General features: G+C 33.8%; 1 protein-coding gene across 1 annotated transcript; it reads left to right on the top strand.

Annotated features, from left to right (window-relative positions):
• Nucleotides 1-2227: 2227 nt before the first annotated feature.
• Nucleotides 2228-16219, top strand: TRIADDRAFT_58366 (uncharacterized protein; the record flags this gene model as incomplete). The annotated part of the gene is made up of 58 exons (XM_002114451.1): nt 2228-2298; nt 2492-2550; nt 3045-3117; nt 3259-3277; nt 3475-3573; nt 3694-3750; nt 3840-3917; nt 4034-4102; nt 4284-4392; nt 4501-4575; nt 4663-4791; nt 4931-4981; nt 5080-5181; nt 5253-5350; nt 5433-5508; nt 5608-5654; nt 5724-5829; nt 5907-5999; nt 6082-6157; nt 6263-6434; nt 6536-6704; nt 6778-6902; nt 6988-7166; nt 7258-7348; nt 7450-7569; nt 7672-7873; nt 8212-8312; nt 8419-8514; nt 8588-8889; nt 8955-9171; nt 9216-9341; nt 9428-9538; nt 9683-9823; nt 9911-9964; nt 10079-10168; nt 10260-10416; nt 10504-10625; nt 10730-11024; nt 11112-11332; nt 11441-11509; nt 11593-11731; nt 11829-12025; nt 12131-12388; nt 12469-12684; nt 12759-12923; nt 13017-13131; nt 13209-13354; nt 13458-13604; nt 13692-13805; nt 13891-14046; nt 14127-14240; nt 14310-14495; nt 14636-14829; nt 14901-15015; nt 15099-15192; nt 15298-15446; nt 15723-15941; nt 16091-16219. 58 exons carry the CDS (start codon nt 2228-2230, stop codon nt 16217-16219), a joined length of 7500 nt encoding a protein of 2499 aa, XP_002114487.1.
• Between the last annotated feature and the right edge of the window lie 1082 nt (nt 16220-17301).

Genomic DNA, 17301 nt, shown 5'->3' with positions numbered 1-17301 from the left:
AATAATTTGCATATACTGAGACGGAAATGCTGACAGGTGTCGGTTGACGCAATTTAATACGGAGTGCTAGCATAGAAGCAATTATAGCGCTGCACAGGTGTAATAACGGCCTATAGCCGAACACAGTTTGTAGTATACGGGTTCTTAGCTCTAGGTTCGTAATCCGTCAAGTCAAAATTCTGAGTTGTTAAAATCGAGCAAATCCCTAAGTTCTACACGACATACCATCACTGTATTGCCTATACAAAACTACTGTAATGAGCTGAAATTACGACACGGTTAAACGAAAAAATATCAATTCTATGATGCAGAGGTTTTATTCACAACTATTCGCGGTTCCTTAGTCGCTTTTTAAGCAGCCTTAATAAAAGTAGTAGCTGTGATAATTAAATATAATCCAACGCTGCTACGATGGTGCAGCGTTCCATTTTTCTTCTACAAGTCTATGTGTCAGTTCAAGCAAGGTGTGTGGAACACGCCGAGACGGGCAACCAATCCTTGGTGGTGTTATACTGTATGCTAGAGTATAGACGATGGTACTAGGCTTGAACAGTAGTCGACAGTCTATACCAGTACTGTGATAATGCATGCTGAACGAGTGTACGTATGAGAATAGAATACAGTGGTCTGGCCACCCTTTCGCTACCCCCAAAGCATGGTCATGCATTCTGTACAGTGTACAGTCTAAACCTATACTGTCCTGTACTGTACATTCTAGGGGAACAATCAGCAAGGACCTTGCTGAAAGGAAAGCGATCCAAAGTGATTGTCGAGGCCTGCAAACTAATTTTAAAACCACTTGGACTCTTCTTGTTGATTATTATACTAACGAAAGCGAAGGTAAGCAGCATCTGTATTGGATGAATAATTCAGTAAAAACTTGAGATAACTATACGAGGTGTTGACCACCAGCCCTATCAACGATCGTATACAAATCAAGTATGAAATAGATCTGGGATACAGCATGGCTACTAGCGCAGTCAGCTGATCAACTTGCAATTCTACTCGTATGTAAAATTAATTTTTTCCATTTTACTCATCAAAGATTCTTAAGAAATACACAGCGGAAGCTGCTCGTGTATACAGAAATACTCTGGAAAATTGAATTTTGAATTCACATTTTCCCATAAACCAGTGATGGCCAATACAGAAAAGGTAAGACTGCAATACTGATTACAGTCATGGTTGATCGATCCAGCATTGTCACTGCATAGGAATGAAATAAATAATCTCTCTTCTTTTGCTTTGTACATCGACATCGATTGCCAACTCAGGAAAATGTCTTGATGTTAGAAAATATGTCATCGGCAGCTTTCCAACATGCCCTATTCCGAAATAATACAATCCTTGCTTACTTTGCCAACAAGGGTAATGTTCTACTTTTGAATTGATACTTATCCGTAGAATGGATAACGATAGTAGGCATCAGCTAATGCTAGGAATCGTCTGTGTATTGCAGAAAAAAGACTTTATAGCAGCTTTATGTGTGATTTTATGATAAAAGTAATACTATGGAGGTTAAAAGACATGTAATAAAGCTGAAAAAGATCAGATATTGAAGCAATGTGCTAATACGATGTTGGTGTTCTACAATAGATACAGTAATTCCATTACATAATTAAAGTACAACCGTATATTAAATCAGAAAAAAACGACTTCATCACTATATCTTTCTATCCCGATGGTTATTTGCCTGCAAAATCTTAGTGTTATAAATTCGATACATGGATTATATTGCTGAACCTTTTCATTACTACACTACTCTAGATTAAATGTACGAGTAGACTAACATATAATACGCGCACTGCAGCTGAAAAAGGATCAAATATTGAGAAGCTAATAATGTTACTTCAGTTTCATACAGAGATACTAAATACATTGTATCATTTGCATACAAACGTACATTAAAGCAGAAAAGTAACTTTGTGACCATGATTTTCTATCCAGATAGTCACTGATTGCAAAAATGGAGTACTATAAATTCAGTGCATACGCGTATATACGAGTACATGTCGTAAAACATTTTCTCAGTATACTACGTTAGATAGAATATAGAAATACAATAATCTGAAATACTAGCTCTTTAATCATGGACTGAACTATTCTACCCTATTTGTTTTAATCAATTTTGCCATTGCTACTGGACGCACTAGTTTTGTGCCTACTGCGTTTATTACAGCCAATCAATTATTCTCTGTACTTAACTTTCAAATTTGGCTTTCACGTTATGACAGATTTACCAGAAGATGCAGTCAAACAAATATGCTATCATCTCATGCTGTCTGTGAGAAATCTTCGGTAAATTAATCTCTTGAAAATTTCACTTCACCTACCTCAAACTATGTATTGCTTGTTATCCTACGATACATTAGTAATCTCCTTTTTTAATAATAATTATATTATTACTGAATAGGGTACTTTGTTACATCATGTATATCTTCAATAGATAATTTACCTTTGCTCCTTTTACATGTTTACTATTTTAAAAAAGACTTCGGAGAAATCGCTTAAAAGTTGCTGGTGTCATACATACCTTGGCTGGATCTCATGGTAAATTTCTTAAGTTTCAAATATCTCTAAAAATATTTAATTGATGTAAACTGTTACAAACGTAATCGACGTATTGTTACTTTTGCAATATTAGCATCATATCTGTGACAACTTAAGTAACGCTTACAATACAGTATACTAACGAATGCGTTATCTATTTTGATACAGCAAATACGTTACATATATTTTATATTCAGTACCATATAGGCTTAACAATTGACTGGTAAAGTTGAAGTTATATAGCATTAATTGCTATTGCATTGTGTACAGTTATGATGCAAGTAGAAATTCATTTTTGTATTATTTCAAGTGATTTAAAGTATTTTATAGTAGTTACAACAGGATAATGTAATTATGATATTTTGTTCGAGTATGTGAGTTGTATAATATCTATCATTCTATGGAATAATTATCTTACATGTACACCTAGAGTGACATCTAATCGTATCTCTCAACGGAAGCTAATGACTATCAATTTATTTTAATCTCAATAGCTAAATTGGCTATCAAGTGCTTGTTACCACTATTACAGCAAGAAGCTGCATTCACTCTTGGTCGCCTAAGCACGTAAGTTATTAATTAACTCATAAGGAATATGTCTTCGTTAATGTCTTGAGTATATTGATATCAATCAATATACGTATCCATACAGAAATCGTAAGTGTAGAATTTGCTAAGAATTTTGTACACTACTTTTACTTTTTATAGCACATCAACGTCTAGGGAGGTATTAATAATGCTAAATTGGCTCTGCATCATACAGCGTACAGTATTCAATTCATCTAAAACATTTACCAGTCCTGCACTGAATAAACTTGTACGTTATATCGAACGGTTATCTCATCCAATTTACTCTTTTAGTTCTTATGTGACTTACATAATATAACGTTTGAATTATGACCCTATTTCATATTTCAATCATAGATCGTTATGCAGAGTCAGCTATTGGATTTCGTTCTTTCTAGCAATAATGAAAGACTAGTAAACGTGGCGAATAGATACTTGGTCAATAATTTTAAACTGGTAATTTTCAGAGTGAAGATATTAAATGTGATTTTGCTATCTACCAATGACAGAACTCCATACTAGTGCTATGAAGCCGTAATGGGATTATATCATGCGATTGTCGTTTTATTTATCTAGTTTCCAGAGTTAGCGACTGTATACTTAGACGTTATCACTAACCTTGATGGTGAGCAGGTAAAAAGTATAGCAAAGACTGTGCATTAGTCCTATTATCTAATACATTGAAAAATTATTGAATAAATTTACAATTTCCCACTCCACAGTACTACCTCAGTATGTTAGGGGTGATCTTAAAGTATTTGATATCCTTACGTGATAATGGGACTATTTCGAAGTATAAAGTAAGTCAACATTTTACTTATCTTACAGTAATTGTAATAGATGTGTTGAATGAATTGGTATGTTAATTTATAACATCTTACAGTAATTTCGGTAATATGTTTTCTGTAATATTCAGGGACAACTGCTCAATCTATTCTTGAAAACAGTGATTAATAGTAAAACTGTCCCTCCCAGACACATCTTGGTAAGACTGCTATGTTACTTTTATTACATTTATCAAATTGCTACTACAAATATTATTTACTTTAATTCCGTTGAAATTGCTTCCGTAATAAATTGTACAGTATTTTTTACTAACTATCGTCTACAGATATACAAAGAGTTTATAATAATCTGTTACCTTCTCTCTACCGCACGTTTGTTAGATCTGGACAAAGTACTTAATATATAATATCGATCACGCTGAATTTAAAGAAAAGGTCCTTCCAGCGGTCCAAAAAGCTGCATTACGTAACCTCGATGTTGCTATTATATGTATGTGTGATATTAAACTTCATCTTTTCAAAAATTTGACAGCCATAACATAGTTTTAGATTAGACTTATATCTGTAATAACGCTTACACTTTATATTTCGATCGCAGGTATGCCATTCTTATTCGATTCGGTCAGAATTGATCTAAGTCAATATCTGATGGACATTTCCAAAATTACCGCCTGTAAGCTGAACTATAAGTCATTGTACTCTTGTAAACATTCAATTGTATAAAATTAGTAGCTAATTACTTTTACTATATTTTATTCAGCTGCGCTCCGTTCATCCAAGCAAGAAATTTGCAAAGAAGCATCGTTGATGATTAAAAATTTTATTCGCCAGTGTACAGACTCTGGTGCTACAAAAAGTTTTTTTAACTATTTGTTATCAATATTGAAAGGTAGATTGGTTTTATAACATAAAAGATGGACAGTATCTTTGATACATATAAAACACTTTTTATTTATGTTGAACCTTTTTGTAAATTGACGTAAACTTACGAAGTTACCATTGGTTTCTCATGATATTTCTTGTCTTAGGTTCTGAAGGAAAAATAACTGCTTGGACACAACGTGTATCTATTTTAGAAGGTTATTAAAAATATGAAGATGATATAATTATGTACGGTATTGCTAGGTATTAAATAAAACTATTTAATGTTTGTGATATGGCAACAATACAATTACAGGCCTCCGATGTATAAGTTATCACAGTGTTAGTGGTAGCTCTAAAAAAGAAGAGTTGGCTATCTTTGCTTGCCAAGAGCTCGTAAATTATACAAAGCAAGAAAGTAAGAATAGGATACTGTCATTTTCATTAAACGTTGCAATTTTTTTAATACAATGCAACAAATTTGTTTAGCTCATGAAGGATCGCACATATATGCAATATCGGTGATAAATTTATGGGCAGAAGCAATTACTTCGGAAATACCCAAGTTTCTGTTTGAATATTTAAAGGTACCGTTTAAGATGCTAGGATTGATTTATTTCAAATCTTATTTACATTCTATACTTAAATGATTAAATTGATCTGTTAAAGAATGGATCACTTGATAAAGCCTCGACACCTACCGTACGTGTTGCTTATTTGAAATTCTTAGCTAAATGCCTTAAAGGTTAGAAATGGTTGCATCAATGATACAATTTTGATTATTGACTGTCTGTTTGAAGTAAGGTCGAGTATAACCTTCATTTTTATGCCTTTGAAAATAAAGGTGATTGCCTTAAATACGGAGCTCCAGTACTAGGTTCTATTCTAGAGGTATTAAAACTGTGATTAGATTTTGCTATGCTTTATGAAAAGAGTAATGTTGGATGTCAACTTTACTAGGTCTTTAGTAAGTGTACTTCCCAAATTAGTCAACAACCATCAAGAATAGAGGGTTTAATAGCTGCCATTATTTTATGCAAGTTAAGTGTAGCTGGACAAGCGTCAGGTAAATTGTACTAGGATGTAGCTAAAAATACAAAGGAAAATATTTGAATTTCTGATGTTATGAAACACTTAATATAGATTGCGATTTTACTGGATTTTGGTCAGCTGTGCTTAATGCAAATTCCAAACTATTTACTTCCGATAAATTCATGAACAATTGTAGTGACGAAGGTAGTAGATACTAATATGCAGCTCTTATCTAATACTAGATTAGAAATTTTTTTGTTTGATAACAATTTCTCATTATTTACAGATTTAGCACTAGTATTAGAATTCGTTGAAATACTCCTGAAATGTCACTCTTCTAAACTAACCGCAGAAAATTTAAGGTTAATACTAAGGAACATTATTTGTTCTTTGACACTACTGTTTATACCTATTAGTTGGGTAAATCTGGAAGTAATTCAATATGTGCTATTATTTTTTGCTTAAAGCCCACTTGCTAGCGTCATTGTTCATGGATTAACACATGATAGTTGGGCAATCCGTAAAGGAGCAAGAGATGTCGTAACCATTTTGAAGTCTATTACTCTAAATGGAGTTCATGTACTGGATTGTCTACTACAATGCTTTAGAGAACATTATAGAGTTTGCTTATCTCAGAAGGTTTGAAATATTAGGAAATCTTATATGTATTAATAATGTCAAGTTAATTAGTTACTTAGGCTGTATGTTCGATTTATATGTGTATGTGTATATATGTATAGACTGATACGTCTAAAGAGGAAGGTAGTAGCAATCAGGAAAAGACTAGAAAAATATTCGTCTTTGCTCTTAAAACAATTTTTGAAGCATCAGCAACTGCACACCTTAGTAACCAATTTAATGAAGAACTAGCAGTCAAAATCTTGATTGATACTCACGAACCCGATATAGGTAGAAGTCATCGGTTCATATAATTCACTGTTATTGCTATCACGCTATAGAAATTCTCATACTTTACCTTTAGCTATAGTTGACGGACGATGTTGGTTAAAGCTATTAAAAAGTAATGGTGTAATTGCTAAGGAATGTGTCCAAAGTCGATTAGGTGAAATTATTGCTATGATGGAGGAAAGTCGTACGTCGTTTGAGGTATTCTTTTTCGGTTCAGTTTTATTTTTATTTCTTTTAATATGCTACCTTTTTACCAGTTTGTAATACAGTATTACTATGATAGGGTGTCAGGAATGTCATAGAAACTCTTTCTAAAGTTGTTGGAAGTCAATTTGTCGATGCAATGGTTAATAATGTTCTGCAAGATTTCAACCAAGAGGCTTTGCTAAATATTTCGGACGAAGATTACAAAATTTTTTTATGTCCTGAAGGAGAATTGTCGAATCAAAATTTGATCGCAAGGTTATTACTATTTTCGTCGAAATTTTTAATTTGCTTTCAAAAAACCAAATGATAATTACAAAAAATGATGTTGATGACTGTAATTCTATAGCTTAAATGCCGATAGTAGAGCAAAAAATGTCAAAAGAGAATCGAAAGCGTATTCGTATGAAGATCAATTAATGGATGATGAAATTAGACGTGTAAGTGTACTACTTCTATTATAATGCTTGTAAAGAAAATCCGCTATTTCAGTGTTGGTAGCTTTGATAGTGCGATATTGAACCTCATCCTTGTATCTTAGGAAATCAGTAAGCGAAAAGGCAATAAAGAATCTGGCATGGCAGCATTAGATAGTAAACAACGTGAGCTGATGAAAGCACAGTTACAGAAAGAATCTGAAATACGTGCAAGACTAAAATCGGTAAGTTTCATAAAGACCGATAAGCTTACAACTTGGTACCTTGCAATTACGTACCACAGGGTATCATAAGAATAATTATTATTCTCACATTAATGCACACAGTTAGATACATCGCTTACAAGGTCCTCGCAGATACTAGAGTCCATCATCAATTCAAATCCAGGCTGCTTGCAACGTCATGTATCTAGTTTACTACCGGTGTTATTATCTCTAATTCAATCTCCCATTGCCAAATCATATGCGAAAATATTATGTTATAAACTTCGTACTTGTGCTTTTACCAATCGTGAAGATACACTCCTGGGTAAATTTATATATTTTTATTTATTGCTCTTTCGCACTGTTTCTAATCTAGCTAGATATGAGACGGTTGTATTTTATACTAACATTTTGTTTATGCCTGAATTACAGCTGATACTGTAATATCATGTACTATTCGTATTACGGAATCTGATACGAACCTAGACAGTGAATGGAGAATGATTGATATTAAATCACATATTCGTTTATCAATGGAACGCTTATATCAAAGACTATCTACTAAGGATAGTGGTCACAACACCGTACAAATCAATAAGAAATTATCAACCTATGCATTTTCTTACTGTTTTCCGTTACTACGTTATATTGTAACAACAATAGAACGAAGTAACGAGTTACTGGAACGAGCTTTGGCAGTTATATGTGAGCATTCGCAATTTCGCATTAGCCGAGCTACAACCGAATCAAGTACTGTTAGTGAGGTACGTTCTTTTTATATCATATAATTATATTCTAATATTTTACAAGCCCTATCTTATTGTGTATAAGACTAACAATCATTATTGAAAAAACTGGGTTTGCTTACAGGACGATCCACAATTCCTTCCATCGTATGATATGCTTTCCCTTCTAATAGATTTCATAGCTTTACCCGTCAGTGGAATTCAAGAAGTTAACTTACAGGTAAATTTGTCCAATATTAACCTTAACTTACTTGATCCAACAATTTTTTGACTTAACATGAAATTTCGTGCAGCGAGTAGCATGCGATAGTTTGGAGCGATTGTGTAGCACTCTTGGCGATGAAAATTGTTATCGAAACGTTACAGCTGAGCAACTTGATGTCCTGCTATTGGGGTTAATGTCACCGGAAGTTATTTTGAGAAAATCTGTGTTATCCGGTCTTCTAGGCATGACTTGTACCTTATGTTGCCTTAAAGATTTAAAATCGGTAAACATTTCCGCCGATGATGCTCGCCTGCGTTGTACAAGTTTCTTGAAATCCATTTGGGTATTGAGATTTGATACCAATGAAGACGTTGCAAATCTTTCGAAAAGGTAACTAATTTTATTTAGAAAACGTGTTAAGATTAAAATGAATTAAATGTTCTATGATTTGACAGATTATGGGAGGATCTAGATTTTTCTTTAGAGCCTGGTATTTGCGCGACTTTACTCGAGTTTGTAGTTAATGATGATGAAATGCTCAGAAAAATCAGTTCTATGGCTGTCACTGCTGCCGTGAACAAGTATCCAGATCAGATCGATGTTGTCATTAAGCAAATTTTGGAATTATATGATAAGAATCTAATTGTAGGTACACTTACTCATAATTCAATTGTAAGTTAATATCAGTATTAAAATAATTACTTCACATTTTTCAGCTTATACAACCAACTCGAGACCTTATGGGGCGTAGAAATGATGAAGAACCTAAAGATAAATGGCGTGCAAGATGTGGCCTTGGCCAAACTATAGAATTGATGGCTCCGTTGATGAGCAAAAATCATGTAAAGCATAGCTTATTGTTTGCTGTTACATTAAGTATGGTTGTGTTTTCTCTCCATCATCAATTAACATTTCGAACTTCAAACAGGTATCAAATATATTTAATTTTTTCGTCCCCTTGAGTCTTGGTGATCGCGATGAAAATGTTAGAAAGCATATGCTTGACGCTGCATTAGCAATTATAAATGAGCATGGCAAGGTTTGTCCCTAATATGTAAATATAGAACTAATATTGCCGTGACGCTTCTGTCAGATTAGCAATGTTTTATGAGTATATTAACCCTAATTGGCGTAGAGATAAGCCTAATGATAAAAGATGATGGTAACAATACATATATTGTAGGCTGTTGTAGGGAACTTACTGCCGACGTTGCAAAGTTACCTTGATAACGCTCCTAATACTTCCGCTGAAGATGCAATTAGGCAAGCTGTTGTTGTCGTTATGGGCTCTCTAGCAAAACATTTGGATAAGGATGATCCTAAGGTATGTTGCTGACTTCATTTTTGTACGCATTCGTCTCTATTTTGGATTCGTAAATTGATAATGATTATAATTTTTAAAAATTTTTAGATGTTACCCATCATCGATAAACTTTTGGACACATTGTCAACTCCCTCGCAGCCGGTAAATATGCTCTCTTAATCGAATTTTTAAATGTAAAGTAGTTTCATGATAATTATCTGCTTTAGCAAATATCACTCATTAAAGATTTTAATTTACTGTTTTAATTAACGTAAGGTTCAACAAGCGGTAGCTAATTGTTTGCCTCCTGTAATACCTGCTGTCAAACATAAAGTTCCAGATCTAATAAAGAGAATGTTACAACAGGTTTGATAGTATAATGTTCTTGCCTGCATGCGAATGTGTTAACAAGAACCTCAGTGTTGTAATACTGTGCTGTACTAATTGAAATAATTAGCTATTTGAATCCGGTCAATATGGCGAAAGAAGGGGAGCCGCTTACGGACTGGCGGGTATTGTGAAAGGTCTTGGAATATTATCATTGAAACAATTAAACATTATGTCGGCACTGGAAGAAGCTATACAAGATAAGAAAAACTATAAACGAAGAGAAGGTTTTAATACTGTGGATTTCATATAATATTCAAATATGAACTATGTTTTATTTGCTTTTAAAATATTTTTGTACGGTATTTCGGAAGGGTCATTATTTGCTTTGGAGATATTATTCTCTTTGCTTGGTAGAATATTCGAGCCGTATATCGTAGTAATTTTACCTCATTTATTAACTTGCTTCGGCGATGGAAACCAATACGTTAGAGAGGTAAATTTCTTGGTTTTAAAATCATCAATAGATTTCCTTAATTATCGATTAAGATCGGCACGATGATGTTAAGTTAAACAGTATTAAAATTAAAATTAACTTAGGCAACAGAGGATGCAGCAAAAGTAATCATGCAGAAATTAAGTGCTCATGGTGTTAAACTGATTTTTCCATCATTGTTGGATGCTCTAAAAGAAGATTCTTGGCGAACTAAAACTGGTAGTGTAGAACTACTCGGAGCTATGGCTCACTGTGCTCCTAAGCAGTTATCATCATGCCTTCCAAATATAGTGCCTAACCTTGTAGATATTTTAGGCGATTCACATGCTAAAGTACAACATGCTGGCTTACATGCGCTGAAGCAGATTGCTTCCGTTATTAAAAATCCTGAAATACAAAGTAACTTTACAAATGACGTTATTATCTCTTTTATCCTTATAAACATTTTATTAATAACTTTAATGACAACCAATGTTGTATTTGTAGATATATCATCGATTCTAATTGATGCTCTCAGTGAGCCGACTATTCATACGGCAACTTGCTTGCAAACATTACTGTCAACATCTTTCGTGCACTTTATTGATGCACCATCTTTAGCCCTCATTATGCCAGTTATCCATAGAGCATTGCAGCAACGATCATCTGAGACGAAGAAGATGGCATCTCAAATTATTGGCAATATGTTTACATTAACTGATATGAAAGTAATGATTAATAGTGATTAAGATTGATTAGTTATGATTAGTAATGACCTTACGAAAGTAAAAGCCGTTAGTAAAATTAAGAAGTAAGAAGTAATTATTTTATTATAGGATTTAGCGCCGTACTTACCTTCGATTGTACCTGGTTTAAAGCAAGCTCTTTTGGACCCGATGCCTAATGTAGTTTACGTTTTTTATGGAATATTAAATTTTTATGTTATAAGTTTAGTCCTGATACTTTAATGTATGACTTAAAATTGTAGGTGAGACACGTTTCTTCTAAAGCACTTGGAGTTCTTGTGAAAGGGATGGGAGAACAACCCTTTCAGGATTTATTGCCTTGGTTATTGGATAAATTAGTAACTGATACCAGTACTGTAGATAGATCTGGAGCGGCTCAAGGTATAGCAAATATCAATAACTCTAGTGCATTAATACAGTATTAACATAGTTTTTTAGAATATTATGTAAAGCGTAACGTTCATTGGATTTTCGATAGGTCTAAGCGAAGTTGTATACGGATTGGGCTTGGAGAGACTTGAAAAACTACTCCCTGATATAATTGCAACGACTCAACGAAGAGATGTGCCACCAAATGTCAGAGATGGATACTTGATGCTCTTTATTTATTTACCAATGACATTTAAAGATGATTTCTCTCCATTTATTGGTAGTATCATACCTAGCGTACTACAGGTAAAATTTATCCTCCATGGTAATGGTGCTGTTATGCTATAGTTCTTGGTAATGGCAATATTAGTGATAAAACACTAATTAGTACAACAACGGCTTTTCTCTTAGGGTCTAGCTGATGAAACAGAATATGTAAGAGATACTTCTCTCCGGGCAGCTCAACTAATTATTAGTTTATACTCTAAAACTGCCATATCATTATTTCTACCTCAACTTGAAGCTGGATTGCTTGATGATAATTGGCGCATCCGTTTTAGTTCTGTACAATTGTGCGGTGATTTACTTTTCCATTTATCTGGCGTTACTGGTAAAATGAGTACAGAAGGTAAAGAAGAAGAAAACTTTGGTACAGAAAATTCGATGCAGGTTGTATTCGTCTTAAATTATTTTACGCTCAGTACAGTTTTTTCGACTTTTATTAATAAATGTTATGATTGTTGACGTAGTCGATTTTAGGTGCATTAGGTCGAGGACGTCGCGATCGAGTACTTTCTGGTCTCTATATGTGTAGATCAGATGCTGCGCACTTGGTTCGACAAGCTGCTATGCACGTATGGAAAGTTATTGTTATCAATACGCCGAAGGCTTTACGCGAAATGCTGCCTAACCTATTTGTGAAGCTTATTGGTTGTCTTGCTAGCTCTAGCTTGGATATGAGACATGTGCGTAGCTGTAGCAGTTTACACTCATTTAAAATGCGCTTCATAAGTTAATATTTGAATATCTTTACTTGCAGATGGCCACTGCTAGCTTAACAGATTTAGTAACAAAATTAGGAGACCGGGTCTTACCAGAGATGATTCCAATTCTAGAACAAGGAATTGAAGATGATGACGTTATTAGAAGAAAAGGCACATGTATTGGATTGGGTGCAATCATCTCATGCATAAGTAGAGAACAAGTAACTATCTCCTACTTTATCCTACTTGTTTGTAGTTAACTATGGTATCATATTGATTGAGAAATGTTTAAAACTGGATTTGCTACCGTATAGGTTTTGCAATTTATTGATGCCTTGGTGGCAGTTATTCGTAAAGTATTATGCGATGATATACAGGATGTTAGAGTGGCTGCGGCTAAATCTTTTCACAATCTTCATGACAGAACTGGTGCGTAGTTTTTCTAACAGAAATTTTATTTCTATCTTTAATTATGATTGACTAAACTAAAAATTCATTTTCCACAGGCGATGTTGCTTTTGATGAAATCTTGACCGTTCTTTTAAATGAAATCGATAGTGATGATAAGAATATGGTAGAAAATGCACTTGATGGGTTAAAACAAGTAGTATTGGTTAAAAGTAGTACTACATTGCCGTTCTTAGTGCCAAAGGTAATCATAGTGAAAGTAAAATATTGTTAGAATGTTATCTATATGGTATACAAGATTTCTAAAGCATAAGAAATATGCTGATTTTTGTTCACTTGCATAATAGCTTGCTAGAGAACCAATCCAAGTAAGAGCTCTTGCCTACGTTGCTTCAGTTGCCGGTGAAGAGTTATCGTTATATGCGAATCAAGTAATACCTGCCTTGCTAAGTGTTATCAAAGGGTATACAAGAGATAATGAAAAGGAAAAAGAGGTTCAGTTTGTAGTATACTCATAGATAGTTTAGATCTAATCGTGATAAAATTTGCTATTAAGCTTAAATTGTACTTGCGTTTGATAGAGCTATGAAGCTTGTATGACGTTAGTTGTCTCAATAAGTGATGAAACGACTGTTAGAGTTGTATTGGAAGAACTCTTTGAGTTAGCAAAGTCATCAGATGTTGACATGCGAAGGGTATAATGAAGCATGATAATTGTTATTTATACAGCATTTTCGCGAAGTCTTATTATAATTATTACATTATCATTTATATTCCCAGACTGCCTTAGGCTTATTGCATCCATTCTTTAGCGAATCCACTGCCGATTATGTTTCTCAGATGGATTTAATTTTACGCACTCTCATTCGAATGCTTAACGATTCCGATAATGATGTTTTGTGCCTTGCTTGGAATATTCTAAATGTTATTTCAAAGGTTTTTATCCAAATTGCAGACAACATTTAGCAATCATCATAATCGCAATAATCAAGCTGCAATTTTTCTTCTGTTTGTAGAGATTATCAGGGGTTGAAATGATCCAACAAGTTGAGCATCTCAGGCAAGCAGTACGATTTGTAAGAGACGACGTAAAGGATGGTGAACTTCCCGGGTTATGCTTACCTAAAAAGGTTTTTATCTGCAATATCTTAAAGGGTTAAATGATACAACCTAGCTTAGGAATTTTTTTCTTAATAAAGGGAATAGTGCCTTTATTTGCGTTTTACCGTGAAGGTATCTTGGGTAGAAGTTCCGAGATTAAAGAAGAAGCCGCGACTGGTTTAGGAGAGTTGATTGAGTTAACAAGTGTAGCGGCTTTAAAGCCAAATGTTGTCAATATGACTGGCCCTCTGATTAGAATTTTAGGAGATACATTTAATGGTAATGTTCGTGTTGCTATACTTCATACGATTGTTATCTTACTGGAAAAGGCAAGACAAAATTTTTTCTTTCGTAAATAGATAATATTGTCGCTATTTATATTATTACTTTTTATAATTGCCTGTTATTGCTTATATTATAAAAGGTCGGCGCCAACCTTAAACAATTCGTACCACAATTACAAACGACGTTTAGAAAAGCGCTTAATGACGCCAATCGTGCAGTAAGAGACGAAGCAAGCAAAGCTCTGAAACTTGCGATTAAATATCATTCTCGTGCGGACTTATTGTTTACCGAGCTTCATAAGGGGATTAAAAGTGTTGAAGATATTGCTATTAGGTTACTTAGGATTTACGAAACTGTATTCATTTAAGCAAAAGTAAATAACATCTGATTTAAATATAATGTAGGGTGTCGATGTTGGGTGCTTTATCGGGCGTTACCGATGTTGTTGGAGGAAAAATTAAAGAAGACACTCGTAAACCTATTATTGCAACGTTACTCCTACTGCTTGCTTCTAGCGAGGTATTATTACAGTACACCGAAATTTACGTTAGCTTTCAAGTTAACTATGCAATTTGTTCTTGATCGATATCCTATTATAACAGGAAGAACTTCGAGAAGAGGCTGCAAAATGTATTAGCTCGTTTTGTAACGTTATTCCCGAAAATGAGCTAAAGGATATCGTTACAGAATTTGTTGGTAAAAACTTATTTGTTTTGATAATAATAGTAGGCCAATGATGGCCTCTAATCTTAGAGCTTCCAATAACTTTAGCTAACGCTGAAATAATTGCTATTGGTATAGCTGATGGAGAAAATCAGGAATGGGTTAACAGGCATGGATTGGCTATGGCACTGACTTGCAGTCTACATAAGGCTATGAATCAGCTTGTTAAAGTAGATATGAAGAATGAAATTATCAAGACCATCACGGCTCAAGCATGTGCAGATAGGGTAATTGCCCATGAAATAGTGATATATAGTTAGAGTCGTTGTTAATAGTTTCTTGGTATTGTCAGATTCCTATCTGCTGTGCTGGCGTGCAGTCAATAGGATGTATGCTACGACTGTATACATCGGAAAATCCTCCACTCCCTCTAATATCAGCGTTAATCGAAGTATGTAAAAATGTCAAACTTTTTAAACTCGCTTTGTACGTACACTTGTACAGTATATGAATGTTGATCTAAATACTCTTTAAATTTAACATTCCTTTTTATATTATTTTAGGCATTACGAAGTAAATCGAACGATGTTAAATTAGTCACTACGCATACTTTGCATGTATTATTTAGTGGTAATTCAGATACCCTAAATGTATCATCACGAGCGAAATTGATTCCGCTTTTGTTGAATAATGCAAAAGAAAAGAATACGCCTATAAAATTAGCTTCGGAAAGGTGTTTGGCCGTCCTTTTAGATTTAAGAAATGGAAATGAGCTTTATCAGGTAAGAATGATACACAGCTGGATCATGCTGGTACAAGTACGCGTATGTACTAATATACATATATGCGTTTACGTACCAGTGTACAGTACATCGTGTTTACTTGGTAAATTTGCAATTAACTGATTGAGATATATTTCGATGTCGAATAGAAATGTCTTGCAACCCTCGACACTGCAACAAGTGCAGCATTAACAGATAGCTATAAGAAAGTTTTACAAAATGTTGCTAGCCAAAGCCGAATGGATGAGAACTTTCCCGATCTGCTGATTAGCGGCTGATGGCAAATTGATGTTTTAATTGTTAATTTTTGAATTCTTAGACTTGTAAAAGGGTTGTAAAGATTATACTAATCAATGGCGTCAATTCCTTAGCGATACTGTAAATGTTAATAAAGACAGTAATGGATAGTTCAATCTATCACTATGTCTTTGTGCTGCGGAGAATAAAGCGATTTTGATATTAGTTTATAAACTCCATTTGTAGTTATATTGTGTAAGGAATTGGATGTTACCGTAAATCTGAATTCACTAACGGATTTATTCTATGCGCATGTAAATAAGGATACGTGATATGCTCGTTCACAACGATTGCTATGAGAATTTACTATAAAACTGGTACATGACGGTAGAAAATCGAATGCATGATATAAAGTAATTACTGTATACTGATGTACGAATATATATATATATATCGTAGTCTATGCAGACTTACTATCCTATGATAACACACTGGTACAATATACGCATATGGAAACATTTGCATCGACATATTCTACGCATTAGTTAAATTTTAAGTGTCGGTATAAAGTATATTCAAATTCTTTTCTTTATCTCTAATTGTTAAAATTAGAGTGTTAATATTTCCCTCAAATTTAAGTGTGAGAACACGATTGTATGATTCTAATCGCGCCTATGAAATTGATATAATTGTGTAATTTAATTTTTGAGAAAGACAAGTACGCAGTCTAAAATACTTAGCAATTCATGGATTAATATAGATCCTTTACAAACGTAATTTACATTCTCTTTAGTACGATAATGGACAGTATAACAAGATCTTTGGTAGGAAAAGGAGGTTAAAGTCGAACATTTTTTATTTAGAATAATACCGTACGTAATACCGTGCGTACGGTATTATTAAATTTGCGTAAATTAAAGCCAACTAAATTCTGTACTATATAAAATTAAAAATAATGAGGAGTAAACGGCGCATTGATTAGTACTACTTAACTTTTTATTACCTTGATATCGTACTAGATAACAGGTAAAACCATAGCTAGATTGAATACATCAATATCTGGTTACTTTGCACGACATGTATTACATCATTTTAGTAAGTATGGTGAAGGATATTGTGAGTG

Source organism: Trichoplax adhaerens, genomic scaffold (assembly GCF_000150275.1).
Source record: "Trichoplax adhaerens TRIADscaffold_7 genomic scaffold, whole genome shotgun sequence".
In the NCBI taxonomy this organism is placed as follows: Eukaryota; Metazoa; Placozoa; class Uniplacotomia; order Trichoplacea; family Trichoplacidae; genus Trichoplax; species Trichoplax adhaerens.
The sequence above is the reverse complement of the archived record's forward strand: the minus strand, read 5'-3'. Positions and strand labels throughout refer to the sequence as shown.